The following is a 15,095-nucleotide window of genomic DNA, read 5'->3' as shown; positions in this document are numbered from 1 at the left end:
ATTACCGGTGTCACTACACGGTGAAAACCAAGTGAAGTGACTGTGACCCTTATTATGGGTATCACTTCACGGTGGAAATCAAGTGAAGTGAATGTAGGTCCTTATTACGGAAGTCGCTTCAAGGACAAAAGTAATTACTTAGATGTACTTGATGTCATTATGAACATCACGCCACCAACATTTTGTTGAAAAAATAGTTTTTTCCACCACAGTGATCACTTCACTATGCGTGATACTGGTAATAGGTAAAATCAAGTGAAGTGACATGTAAGTGAAGTGAATGTGAAAGTGAAAGTGAGAACGGTAATAAGGGCCAGTATTGGAAAAATCATGATCAGAAAAGTTCATTTCACTCGTGAAAAAATATTTTCATTCACGAAACAAGCATCCACAAAACTCTGAACCTCGAAGTTCACAAGTGATTTTTTGTGTCCACGAAATTTGATGACGAATTTTCACCCACAGAGATAATCGAAGAAAGGAGAGTACGATATTTTTCGATTGCTAAATATCCACTACCCTTCAGTTCGACAGCGAAGTGATTCGTGCAAGATTTAATTATTATATTTTCATCAATAAAAAAAATTTCTTCTTAGTAAATTCGTAACTGATCCGCAACCGAGGAATAATTACTGCGATATTTTCGATACACGTAGGGTGGTCAATATAACAATAATATTTTATCCACATTCCACACAGTGATCATAACGGCGAAAGGCTGCTTCAACTCCAGGTGGCTGATTACACTGCACTATTCAGATTAAAGCCAATAAAACGCTATTTAGCATGAATTTGATTCAAAGTAGTAACAGGAGGGCAGCCTTGTTAACAAGTCTCGAACACACAGTAGGTGCAGTGTTTGAGTGGCGCGTTTGAGTTGGCATAGCGGTAGTCTGCGCTCCTGTTACTTCTGCGTACGTTATTCAAGCTAAATTGGCTAAATTTTCTAATCAGCCTGCATAATATGGTTTGTGGTTGTATTTAATAATGTCTTTATTATTATTCTAACTATTATTAATCACAGCTCTTGCTACTTTTACTAATGATATTACTCCACTACCACGCCAGTGGCGAATAAATTTCAAATACGTCACCACTCATTGTGGTACACACTGAATATTCTCAGAAAGGTTCAGTTTTTTTTTTCAAATTTATTCATCATGTATTCTGCAAAGGGTTGAGATATAACGGCTATGAAAATTCATTTCCCAAAAAAACTTCTGTTCGAAAGTCGTATCCGATATATTCAAAGTGCGAACTTTTTTCTTAAATCAATATCATCAAGCAGAATGTTCGCTAGTGAACTTTTTACAACTGATTTTTTGCCATGTAAAATAAGTATCAGTGAGAATCCGGTTTGCAAAAAAGCAGTACTGAACTTTTCTGCAGTGAGTTATGTTATGTCTAAAGATCACTTGTGAAAAATTTCAGTCGCGATTTTCGAAATTTTGATTTTTTCCGGACAAAAGAAAGCACTATACCACGCTACATGGATTCAAAGGTTGGAAGCTGTGCAACGAAAATTCTTTCGTTAAGCTACACGGGAACTACCGTGGAGTAACCCGTCGAGCCTTCCGCCATATGGAGACCATTGTCAACTATTAGGAATTAAATCCTTAGCAGATCTTAGACATGCATCACAAGCTGTCTTTATGTCTAAACTACTACTGGCTGAATATGATGTTTCTAATGTTTTATCTCAGATCAACCTCGATCTTTCTTGCACACTGAATTGCGTATTACCAACTAAAGCTTGCTTCAGATAGAATTGGAACAAAGACAATTGCCTGTATTTCAGTTATTTATTATTGAATTCAAGATCTTTTTTTTATACAAATGTAGCGTTTTCTTCATACTTTTAAGAAAAAAAAACCGATAAAATTATTCGTCACGGTTTCGAAGGAATTCTCGATTTTTTTCTGTAACACCGCTAATTAGGTGGCGCACATCTTCTTCGTCCATCGTTTTAGCTATCTTATTCCAACAGGTCGTCAACTGATTGATGTCTTTGACATCCCTTTGCCTTGAGTCTCCTCTTCATGATTGCCCAGTATTTCTCAGTAGGGTGGAACGCGGGGCAGTTGGGTGGGTTAAGGTTTTTCGGAACAAACTGGACCTTTTTTCTCTGCTTGCCAAATCAGGCCAAAACATTGGTCGTGGGATCGAATGAACGGCAAAATTCGTTTTTGGAGACACTCTTTTTGGTACAGTTCCGATGTCATTGTCTTATTTGTAACGAAAACTTTAGTTTTTTTTTGCCACAGCTGCAAATGTCCTGCCAAATCATAATTTTTTTTGCAAATTTGTCGGCACAAACAAATTTAAATTTGGCTGGAACATCCCCCCAAGCCGTTGCCAAGTAAAATTTTTGACCTGGGATTTGCCCGAAGTCAGCCTTGACATAGGTTTCATCGTCCATCAGAAGACACCCGTCGAACTTGGTCAGCACCTGGTCATATAGTTTCCAAGCACGAATTTTGACCACACTATTCTGTTTTATGGTCCGATTTGGCTGTTTGCTAGCTCGATACGACTTGATTCCATTCCGGAGTCGAGTTCTCCTCACGGTACTATGGGCAGCACTGAATTGTCTGGCCAAATCACGGTCCGACTGATTAGGATTCCTCTTAATCGTCTTCAAAACCTTACCACGCAGTTTCCGGTCGACAGTTCAACTCCGACGATTGGCTTGAGGCTTCCGAATCATCGTCAATGTTCCCTTATACCGTTTGATAACGCGCCATACGGTATTTCTGGGCAATTTCAGCTGTTTAGCTAGTCTAGATGCAGACCACAATGGATTTTCCCAATAACTGTGCACAATTTTTTCCCTTCTTTCGGCTTCCATGTTGATTGTTTACAAGGTACTGTCGATTTGCGGAATGTCAAAAATCATACGTGAAGCTGACAAAATTCCCGACACGTGGGCGCCAAGAACTTCCAAATCCGTCCACCAGGAGCGCCACAATATGAGCAAAAGTTTTTTCCAATTCTAAATGAAACAAGCTTTATGCTAATAACAACCCGATTTTGGCAATGATTTGCCGCTTCAATGAGTGTTCAACGATGTATTTGACATCATTACGACATCGTTACAGTTTCATCGTCGATTGCAATAATATTAGTTTATTATTATCATATATTAATTAGCTTACTTGTTAGGTTAGCTTAGTTCTTTGAGACCTGTTGTTAGATAAGCATTTTCCCCAGAAAATCAACAAAAAGTTCCTGGAACAGCTGTCGGTGATAGCTCCATACAACATGGAAAGTGAGTGACAGCTGAGTACATCACTTTTAACAGACAAGCACTCACCACATGAAGTTTTTAAGAAACCGACTTAAAAGTTCTTGGATTTCGAAAGTAACTTATTTAATCTAATAGCCTTGTTGAAACTAGCGACGTAGGCACAACAATGTTTTAAATTCGAATTGACACGAATGTGCCGGCCCACGTCTGCATCGTCTATTCTCAGTTTTTAATGCGAATTAAGAACAATAAACAAGCTTGTCTCATCAGCAACGTTGCTCAAATCAAAGAAAAAAATATATCATTTTACTTCACGTTGCAAAAAAATCGTTGCGGGCCACATACCAGCGAGTTCATTGATCTAACTTTAACTTTCAAACATGCTTATTGCTACAAACCAACAAACAAAACTACTCACTCTCCAGCACCGATCGCCAGACTCTCCGGGTTACCCTTGATGAAGTACAAGTTCTCCCCGCTCCAATGGAACACCTTAAAGTGTGGATTGAATTTGTAAAGCAACGATTCGCCGGTACCGTAGAAGTGATCCGACACATGCAGCGAGCAGGACGTGAGGGCTCCAAAGACCTAAAACAAAAAAAAAACATCAGAACAACCGGCTCAGTGTGTGCTCATGGTCACACAAACATAGACAGCCGGTACTTACATTGTGTTCAGTATCTTGTATGACTATCAGAATGGGACTCTCTAGCTTGTGCATCTTCCTGTACAGTGAATTCAGCGAGAATCCATGTAGCGAAGTGCTGAACACCAGGGACCACGAGTAACCCTCGGCACGTGCTGGCAGGTGGGCGCACAATTTTTCCCTAGAAAAGCAATGCAAAATTTCTATGGTCAGAATCAACTACGGCTACAATTGTCAATCTCTGACGCAGGTCCTTTACATCGTTCGAAACAAATACACGAATGGAATCATGAATCGCGATCGAACTTACCGGTGCTCTTCGCTGAGGATCTCCGTCTGGCCGATCAGTTCCGGGATCTGGAACTCTTGATCGATGGAACTGGTCGCAAACAGCGTCGCTTTTCGGTAGTCATCTGTGCTCATAGACAGCACCTGAACGGAGTAGTGAAAACAAGAAAAAAATGCGATTAGTGGATTAATTGATCGAGCAAAAACAAGAAAAAAATAACGATTTTTTTTTGTTTTGATTCGCTACTTGGTTGGCTTGCTTTGCTACTACAAAAAAGGTGTGAGTTCTTGCTTGGAGTTTCAAGGCTAATCAATGCAGACAGTAGACAGAGAGAACAAGGAGTACTTGGTTGCTTATGTTTACACGGGATAGAAAAAAGAGGCTATGGAACAAATATCGGAAGTTCGCTGCTACGTTCAATGATTACTCTAGAGGAACTGATCGAATGTGTGTTTTGAATGAAAATCGTGTGGAGTTATACGGAGGCAATACGTTCATATCTACGGGTTGCAGTTTTGACACACGTCTAGATAAGTAATTTCGCTATACGGCATTCAACAACGGCATTCTTCTAGTATATATATTTGTGTACATAAATATTGTAACAACGAACAGTTAAAAATTGTCACTTCTACATCAACGGAATAAACCCGCGTTGACCAACGTAGCTGGTCAGTGACAACCGGATCAACACAGGACATCTATTTATTTACACTAGTAGTCTGTACAACTGCGTAGGTTTCTAAAACAAAACAAAAAACATTTCGGAACTGACGAAAAATGGTTCTCTGATCTGTATTCGTTTATAGCAGAGCGATCAATGGACTCGGATCGAATGATTCGCAGTTAGGTGTTAAACAATGGCATTTTAACGGATCGTTTATGTACATATGGCAGCAATGAAACGTGTTGCGAAACTTTTTGCGCATTTCCGGTTGCCCAATTCTGGGATGGTGAAAGGCTTTTGAATTGTTTCCTCTACCAAATGCTACATAATTATTGTTCTCGGTTATTCCTCTATTTTAACATTATAAGACTTTTCCGAATTAAAACTTTGTTTAAAAAATCTTCTAACTTTCTAAGTAGTTAAAAATGTGGGCAAAAAATTGTATTTAAATTAGTACACAATGGGGAAAATGGTTCAGAAATGCGAAAGACAGTTACAGTTACAGATATAGTTGTACCACAAAGTAATTTATTTAGGTAAAATGGTGTTCAAGCTCAACTATTTAATATAAAACAGAAGTGTTTGAAGAAGACTGAATAGAATGTTTCTGCAGTGAAATACTCAAACAAATCAATTGTAAATAGTTTTGATGACCGTATGAAACTCTTTTTTATCCTGGTTAAAATATTCAGTTGAACTTTGATTTTTGAACCAGATCCAATACGACTTATCAATACTGGTTAATATTTCGTGGCAGGCACGTACCCAGCCGAGGGGCCCAAGGAGCCCTGGCCCCTCCCGAAATCGGACACCTTTATAGATTGTAAAAGCATGAATCTAAAAACCGACTTTTGAACCGAGGCCCGGAGGGCCGAGTTTCATATACCATTCGACTCAGTTCGTCGAGTACGCAAAATGTCTGTGTGTGTGTGTATGTAACGTTTTTTTGCACTAACTTTTCTCGGAGATGGCTGAACCGATTTTCACAAACTTAGATTCAAATGGAAGGTCTCGTGGTCCCATACAAAATTCCTGAATATTATTTGGATCCGACTGCCGGTTCCGGAGTTATGGGGTAAAATGTGCAAAATAATCAAAATATATGTTCTAACTTTTCTCATAGATGGCGCGACCGATTTTCACAAACTTAGGTTCAAATGAAAGGTCCTGTGTAATTCCTGAATTTCATCCGGATCCGACTTCCGGATCCGGAAATATAGGGTAAAGTGTATTAAAAATTTTATACCATCGCTGAAAAGAGCAAAAAACCGTAAAAAGTCTTAATAGACCTCAAATCCTTTCCAATTGATAGTTTTCATCAGTAGACGGTCAAACAAACCGATTTCGGTTATTCTTTTAAGAATCGAAGAAAATTATTTTGAAGAATACCACAGTATTATATATGATAGTATGATTGATATGAGAAAGGCATCATTACACCACTAGGTGGATTAAAACAGGTTTACAACTTGAAAGAATGTTGGCCTTGTTTGGGAGGCGAAAAGGCGAAGAAAACCAAACAAAAGTTATAATACGAGATTATGAGTCTAGTGCTTCTTTGGATTGCACCGTGAAATTGTGGTTTTGAGAGTTTCGTGGTGATTGAGTCCACAGCGGTAGGTGCTACGATGCGCTAACAAGGGACAGTGTCAAAATTACATGAAATGGTGCTGGATGAATGGAGAAGAAGTCGATGAGAGTCTAGTAGTTCGACCGCTACTTCCGGAACCTGAAATCGGGAACCGCCGAAGTAAGTTTGTATGACTATCAACCAATATGTCTTATAAATTAGAGTAAGGAGTTCAGAAGCCTTCTGTTCTTCATGAGCAGTGCAGTAAAATTTCATTCAATTCAGTTGAAACCGAATGTGAAACACACTGACGTTCTTTCTACTGCAGTAAACTTCACACTCTGACACACACAACTTTCACTGACGTACCGAACGGGTAGCGTTCAGTTCTTCAATCGATTCTCTTCAAATCAAAACTCAGTTTAACCACCGTCAGTTGATCTCTTGAAGTAACAAAATATCTCTTTCAATAGTATGAGAGCGATCTTCAAATGAGGTTTATGTTAACATTCGAATGGATGCAGGATAATAGATGAAAGACAAACCAGTTAACTGAAATATCAATTACAGAATACACATAAATTAATATTTTCCTCCTTCAGTTTTCATTTTTAATACTTTACTCCATTTATAATTCTATTCATTCGAACTTGCTCACTACCAAGAGCGAAGACAATGAAGGAGCTACACTACTTGGCACTCGAAACTGAGCAAGCAAAACTTCAAATGACGATTGAAAATGAAATTTTACCGCACTGCTCACGAGTCCAAACGAGGGTGCCATCTTGGCCCACTCATTTTCATACTATTCACGAATGACCTTTGCAGTGAATTCTAAAAATATATCGCACCATCGCAAATCCTTGTAGATTGTAGTAGTCTTCAAAAAGAGAGGGTTTTATACTGCGTTTTATATGCTGCGAAAGCTTATGCAGTTTTGGTACTCATCATGTAACGAATCAGAAGAATTTTCTTACCACCAGGTAAAGAAGGAAAACCTAAATAAATAAAAGATAAAGCACCGATCGAATAGGCCAGCCATTCTGGCGCAGATAACGTTTTGAGCGTAGGGTATATTAGCAAGAGGTGCAATAAAAGTTGGATTCATTCCTTCTCATTTTATCCTACGCGATTTGTAGAATTTGTTATTAGATATGTAAGCTGAAAACTTGTATAAAAACCCAAGAAAATTGAATAAAGTCAATCATTCCTTGGAAGAGTGTTCTCGTAGTCACTACTTCGAAAATCCCTTCTTGGCAATCTGACGATAGTTCTTCAGTTTTGAAGATTTCTAACGTTCGTTGCAATAATTAATTGATTAGCGCACGGAGTTCATCCTCGTTGATCCTCTCGCTCAGATAGTTCTAGAACGTGTTTTAACATGCTTCCGTTCCATACTCACTCCTTAGTGGAGTTTGTACGAAGGCAGCGGGTTTAACCGTTCAAAGAAGTTTCTACCGTGACTTGACAGACTTCCAATTTGCTTCAAGTTAAAATAGTCCCATCTTAACTCAGTAGGGTCGTTTCCTTCGCACGACCGAGTTCAAGATTGGGTACAAAATTTACACATCATATGCAACATTCAAGACTTCAAAGATGTGTATTTTCTCTGGAATGTTTGCATTGCAATAGTACGCAGTATTCTGGAATATGGAGTTACAATTTGGTCCTTGTATCACAATATTCACATCGATCGGATCGAAATGGTACGAAAACTGAAAGGGTTTCGTCCTATTTGATCTTCGAAGACTACCTTAGCTGAATTATTACGTTACGAGAATCGCTGTGCTTTCATCAACCAACATACTCTGTTAAATATATGAATATTTATTCAGCGGTTCTTCGTTTTTGATTCACTGGAAATGTCGCATCCCTACTAATATATGATAATTTACTTAAAGTGTTAATTATTTTCTATGTGAGTTCAGAAATTCTTTTAAGTTCATTAATTACTTTTGAATATGCACTTACGCTTCGAAGAAACAACAGGTACTAAATGCGCACCAAGAAATAGATACATAAAAGATTAGGGCCCCTCCCGAAACGAAATCCTGGGTACGGGCCTGTTTCGTGGATAACTTGGATCGCTGAAGGTTTTTACATAATATGCAGCAATCCTTATAAGTCGCAACGGATTTGCTTCAGATTTCAACTTAGAATTAAGTTTACACAAACTTTGTTCTAAGCTGAAATCTGAACTACAAATTGGGAGATCATAGAAACTATGTTAACTAATTTTTAAGGGTATATTCGAAACGTAGCACAGTCTTGGTTAACCATAATTGGCCCGAACACCGAAAAATGGAACATTTTTGTCGTGAATACGACTTACGAATACGAATATTTCTTGATGTACTTAACCCAACAACATAATTTTTTCTACAAGTCATCGGAAATATGATCAGGAATTTATGATTAAATTTTCAACAGCGTGAGATAACCATAGATAACTGAAAAACAAAGTTTTCTAAAACTTTTTGAAATAATGATGAAAATTCATTATGCATGCTTGCCTTTTTCGCACCCGGACGACGGTTTTGAAGGTAGTCAGGCACATATCAGTTCCGATTATCTACTGGACGAGTATAAAAGGTAATTTTTGATTGAAAATCGTTCATTTCTTCTAGTGCTTCAGACGGAACTGGATGTCGAGGTGAGGTTCTCCCGCCATCAGTAAGAACAAACCTAATATAAAGCTTGAAACGCTCAGTAGTGCTTTCATTTGGATTTCGGTCGTCAGGAGGAGCAGTCGGTAACGAAAACGCAGACCTTTTGCGTGGTACAAAACCTTAAACGCACAGGTCCCAGAGCCAGTTTTCCTTTTAAGAAGATCGATTGCTTCATCCTGCTGCTGGTCGTTTGCATGGGAGCAAAACCAGCCCTTCTAATGGCTCCAAATGTAAAGAACTGTAAAAATTGCTTCTTTGCGAATCGGAAATTAAAACCATCAGTGCAGTGCAAATCTAGGATAACTTAATTAGCTTTGTGCAATTTGCGCAATGCAAAGTTCGCAACAGTGTTCATTATCGTTTAAATCATATCGGCTGTTTCGTAATGTATAATTGTATGTCAGAATGTTTAATGTAACTAATCTGTACTTTAGTTTAGGTGTATTGTTTCAAATTCTACACGCAAAACCCAACGATCGCAAAACAACTAAAATGTTAGTTGTTATTTCTGAATTTGATTGGTTAAAATTTGGTACAAATAATCGATTGTTGCTTTAACTAAACTGTCATGTTTAATTTATCATGCTAAACTGGTAAGCAATGACACCCATCAAAGACACGCACCACAAACGAGTAATGAAACATTACTGTTGAGAAATGACGGGGAAAAGAAATGTTTCGATTAGGTGTCACACGTGCAACTGAGTAATGACACATTCCCAACAAAGCTACCTGTATGCATGAAAGCAAAAAATAATTCAGTTGTCAGAGTGGCTCACTAAAAGAGCTTTTTTGATTCCGTTTTCAAGAATGTTGCTGATAAGTCTGATACTACAGATGCACTTTCAAGAAAATACAAATACTATCACTTGACTTTAGCAGTAATTTTAAAGCATTAAACGTTTTTATGCTAACATAAACTGTCCAAAAATATATTGCAGATGAAATTAAAACATTTATATTGTAAGAATATCAATTCAAGTACATGGAAAACTTATTATACAATTAAACTCTGTTTTTCTGCATACTTTCACTTAAATGGATACTTTCACACTACGTAACTGACATAAATGACGTTCATTTGCCATTGCAAATTTCCAATGGTGAAATGAAGAGGATATTTGTTTTGCGTCTTGCTGTCTTCGTTTTCAACCAAGTGACAGCATTCGAATACAGATATTTAGTTTAAATGAAGGGTTGTGACAAAATCAACAGATATGTTAGTTTAATCTACAACATTTTAGTTGAAACAACCAGGACGTAAAACAAAAATTGCACTATTGTAATTTTGATTTCTGCGGGTTCTCCGTGTAGTGGTGAAAAAAGGGGAAAGCTTGCAAAATTCACAAAATCGATCCAATAATTGATATTCGGCAGTATAATGAAAGAGTGTCAGTTTTATTCGTTTTTTCGACATCCAGTCATGTCTCTGGCATTACACACCCGTACTTTTTTCTGTAAATTTATGTTGAAAGAAGATTTATGGGAAAATAGAATACAGTTATTTGCTCAGGACGACCTTTTAAGTAGTGAGCAAAGTCGTGACATTGCATTTCTTTTGTGGAATTGTTTCAACAGACTTCGCAGCCGATTATTAGCATACAGAATCATTGCATGGCTAGTATTACGATCCTACTGACACTATGAATCCTTCCAGGTTGGAGATCGAACATATGACAACTGGCTTGTAAGACCAGCGTCCTATGCATTGAACCGCCAACCCGTGGTATAGTATTTGAGTAGACGAATTCATTTTTTCAAAGTTTTAGTCAATCTTCGAAATAAGACCTGAAAAAAAGAGAAATCTTGGTAAAACGGGCATGATAGTGAATGTTGCGATTCTTCTAAATATCATAAATCGATTCTACGATAATTTTGTCGTGAATACGACTTACTTTATTATGGGGCGCCTTTTCAAAACTTACCCTGTACAAGAATGGGCAGAACTTTATTGCGAATATCTCTTGATGGGCTTAACCCAACAACATAATTTTTTCTGCGAGCGATAGGAAATATGATCAGAAATTTGTGATTGATTGATTGGAAAATTCATCACGTTTGCTTGCCTTTTTCCCACCCGGACGACGGTTTTTAGGTAGCCAGTCACATATTAGTTCCGATTATACACAGAACGAGTATACAAGGTAAGTTTTGAATCGTTCATTTCTTCTAGTGTTTCAGACGGAACTGGATGTCGAGGTGAAGTTCTCCAACCAACATCAGTTAGAACAAATCAGGTATAAAACGTGAAAAGCTCAGGTCGTGCTCTCATTCGGACTTCGGTTGTCAAGTCGGCAAAGAAAGCGGTACAAAACCTCAAACGCTAAGGTCATGCTCTCATTTGGGCTTCGGTTGTCGGGAGCAGCAGTCGCCAGTAATAAGAGCAGACCTTTTGCGTGGTAGAAAACCTCAAACGCTCAGCTCGCAGAACCAGGTCCCCTTCAAAGAGGATCGATTGCACCATCCTGCTGCTGGTCGTTTGCATTGGAGCAAAATACTACGAAAAATGGACCACCGCTGCTTCAATGAACAGCGAAATATACATCAAGGAATGTTTACAAAAACGACTTCTACCCATGATTCGAAGCCACAAGGATCCTGTTGTCTTCTGACCAGATCTTGCTTCTTGCCACTACTCGAAATCAACAGTAGAATGGTATACTACCAAAAATGTCACTTTCGTCCCAAAAGACATGAATCCACCAAATTGCTCACAACTTCGACCAATTGAGGAATTTTTGGCATTAACGAAGGCACATCTTAGGAAACATGTCTCGGCAGCCGAAACCATTCAACAGTTCGAAAACGATTGGTAAAAAGTGTCAAAACTTGTCGCCAGGAAGTCTTGAGGACAGGAATTTAATGAGGAACGTTCGCAAGAAGGTGCGCCAGCTGGTCTACAATGGCTAAGTAGCAAATGTTTAGAATAATATTCTGTTGTTGTAGTCTAATATTATCAGTATATCGAATAAAATTTGACTATCTAACACTTGTGAATTATTTATAGCGAAATGAAAGTGCGTCCATACTTTCTGGGACAGTCTTTATATCGATACAGACACAAGTAGTATTTTTACACGTAATAGATATATTACTATGTAGTCACCGAGGAAATTCCGGCTTGTTTGAATTTACGTCAAGTGTAAATTTCATTTTTCTAAGAGTGTACAAAAAATTTCGAGCCAAATTTAAAAATTTTTCTATTTGTTTTTTGCATCGTCGCTCTAAATGATGGGCTGAAATTTCATACACACTTCAGCCTGCGATACAGGAAAAGGAGAGAATATTTATAAGAGAGTAAACGTTGACGAATACAAGGTGTAGATCAGTTCAAATGAATTAGAATGACGGTAGATGCACCGTTGATATTTAGATGCGTTGACGAAAGTTCGTCTGAATCGCACTTAGTATCGTCCATATTTTCTTGTTAGGATTTTAATTAGTATTTAGACTGTTTACAAAGCTATTACTATACTTCATTATGGCATTACAGACTGTGACAATGCAAAAATACTCCTGTATTGTTTTCACAAAGAGGCCATTTCCTTTCTATGGATTTGACAAATGATTGTACATTTTTTTTAAAACAAATGAAATATAACCTTACAGTCAAATCAACTTGTTTATATCAGCAGTGGTACTACATAATTATAATTACAATATCTGCATTGAATTCCAGTAGCTAGCATTGTTTGCGGACACGGTAATTTTCAAAACAATGCCACTAATCTAATAATAACCTCTTCTTCAATCACGAGCTTAAAATTAGTCATCATTCAAAACGAAATTATCACAAGGCTATTTCCTACTCGTGATCGAGCACAATCTCACAAAAAAGCGCATCAGCACCGAGATATGTACATCCAAGCCGTAGATGACACTTGTGAACACATCATCCGTACTAGAGTAAACCGTCAAAACAAAGTCGACCGTAAATCGTCCGCTGTTTGCACCGAAACAGCCTCCGGCGCGCAAACAGTTAAAGTCGGTGGAGTCAAGATGGAAGAGGAGTTCTTCGGATTATAGGTTTTTTTCGTGGAATTGCGTTTCCTAAAATGTCGAAATTTTTCTACTAGCCGGAAGCACTGTTTCAGATTTACCCAGAAAATTTTCCACAATGTGCTAACGTAGTTGTTTAAATCAGACGTAGAATAAACGGAACTCGGTACTACGCACAGCAAAAAAAAAAAAGGAGAATAAGATGAGATCAGTTGACCCAAATCGCATCGTAATTTAATGCCTAGCTTAACTTGCCAACTGAGTGATGCACCCATTCTGACAAAGCGCCCCGTAATCAACAGGCAATCTAAAGCACCTACCGAACAATCTAGTTGAAACTAATTTCGTTTAAAAACGCACCCCCGCGCAGCCCAGGTGATGCGACGACGACGACGACGATTTAGTTTACCTATTGTCGTTGGACGCGATTATCGTTTACAAAACTGATTGAAGCATCCTGGACCAGATTGGTCATTTACGTCGGCCGAGCAGTTATTCTAACAAAGCTGCACACAATTGTTATTGTCGGTTGCTTTCATCGTAGATGCACTGAACTGCCTGTAACCAGGTTTGGCGGTCGGTATTTAACCCCGCGCATCAAACTATTCAAGTGCATACAATTAACACGTGCTGTGATTAGATGTGCGGAATGCGGACGGGAGGAGTGGCTGAGATTCTGACGGAGGGTGAGGTGAACCTTCGTTCGGAACAGACATTCAGACATCGTGTTGCTTGTAAAAGTCAGGGGAGGGTCAGGTCAGCCCAATGCGCGTCAGGCGGTTGGCGTGTTACTAACTCATGATGTTTTACATGAGTGAAACAGTTAATGTTTATAATTATTCGCTTAACCAATCGTGATTGAGGATCAAAGGTGCGTGAGCCGAACCGAAAAGAACAGAAGTGATTGAATTGAAAGTTGTTTAAAACAGATAACATAACTGGTAAAATTTAACATTGAGGGTCCGAACTTTCGCTTGGCCGTCGCAAAACTGTTACAAAGAACAGCAGAATCTATAAAATCGAATGTTTTTTTTTCAATAACAAAACCATCATCGGGATAAGAAACCACCAATAGAAAAATCGTTTGAATAATACTAAAATCAAAAAGTAAATTTCACATCAGAAACTCATATATAATGGTTTGTATCATTTAATTCACACAGTAAAAATTTATTGAAATTACCAGAAACGTAAATCCCAATATGATTCAATACATAAAAACATCATTCGTTAAATAATTGAATTTTAGATGATTCACTTGAATTTGTGTGAAACATACCCAGTATTTTACGCAAACACGTAAAATTGCATACTTCGATACGTAAAAATATATCAAAACGCATGAATCTTGTATTAAATCAACTTGAAAATGCATCAGATTTGACTCTGGTGTATTTCAGATGCCATTAATTTACATTTTTTTTCCAATTCCAGACATGGACATGACATTAGACTTTACATACATATTCCGATTTAGGTGAAGCTTTGCATACATTTTAGTATAACATAGCAATTGTTCTGCACGGACGGAGAGGCCTAATCGACTCAAGGCTGATTTTGAAAAATGAAAGTATGTATTTTTGCAAGCACTTTTTTCAAGTCACTGTAACTTCACAAACTATTAATTTGATCCGAAATGTGTATAAGAATAGGTTGTAGAAAACCTAGAGAACGCTCGAATATACACTGAAAAAAAAATCAATAATTTTTAAAGAATTAGATCAATTTAATTTTATTCCTTTTGAATAAATTTGACGAAAACAAATCATAATTTTGAAAATTTTGTTGCAACATAACTATTAAACAATCAAAAACACTTAGGGCTATTGTAGTCATCCATCAACGAACTGTGATAGAATCGAGCATAGTTTTTTTGTTGCGACTCTACTTCTGTTATGGCGACGCGAAAACTCGAAGAGAATGCACCTATTTCCATCAATCAATGGATCAAAAGAAAAGAAATAAAAAATATCTGTGTGTGTGTGTGTGTCTAATGATGTCACTCGAT

At 37.8% G+C, this 15,095-nt stretch overlaps 1 protein-coding gene across 22 annotated transcripts in view; it reads right to left on the bottom strand.

Moving 5' to 3' along the window:
- The window catches only part of LOC131430093 (TLD domain-containing protein 2), a 514,027-nt gene that overhangs the window by 15,934 nt on the left and 482,998 nt on the right, over positions 1-15,095 (bottom strand). For all 22 annotated transcript variants that reach the window (XM_058594764.1, XM_058594767.1, XM_058594765.1 and 19 more), the window contains 3 exons: positions 4,204-4,325; positions 3,915-4,074; positions 3,666-3,835 (listed from right to left, as the gene is read on the bottom strand). In XM_058594764.1, coding sequence (XP_058450747.1) covers positions 3,666-3,835; positions 3,915-4,074; positions 4,204-4,325 — 452 coding nt within the window. The remainder of the gene's footprint in view (positions 1-3,665; positions 3,836-3,914; positions 4,075-4,203; positions 4,326-15,095) is intronic.

The sequence above is a fragment of the Malaya genurostris genome, chromosome 2 (assembly GCF_030247185.1).
Source record: "Malaya genurostris strain Urasoe2022 chromosome 2, Malgen_1.1, whole genome shotgun sequence".
In the NCBI taxonomy this organism is placed as follows: domain Eukaryota; kingdom Metazoa; phylum Arthropoda; class Insecta; order Diptera; family Culicidae; genus Malaya; species Malaya genurostris.
Note: the sequence above shows the minus strand (reverse complement) of the source record. Positions and strands in the feature narration are given on the sequence as shown.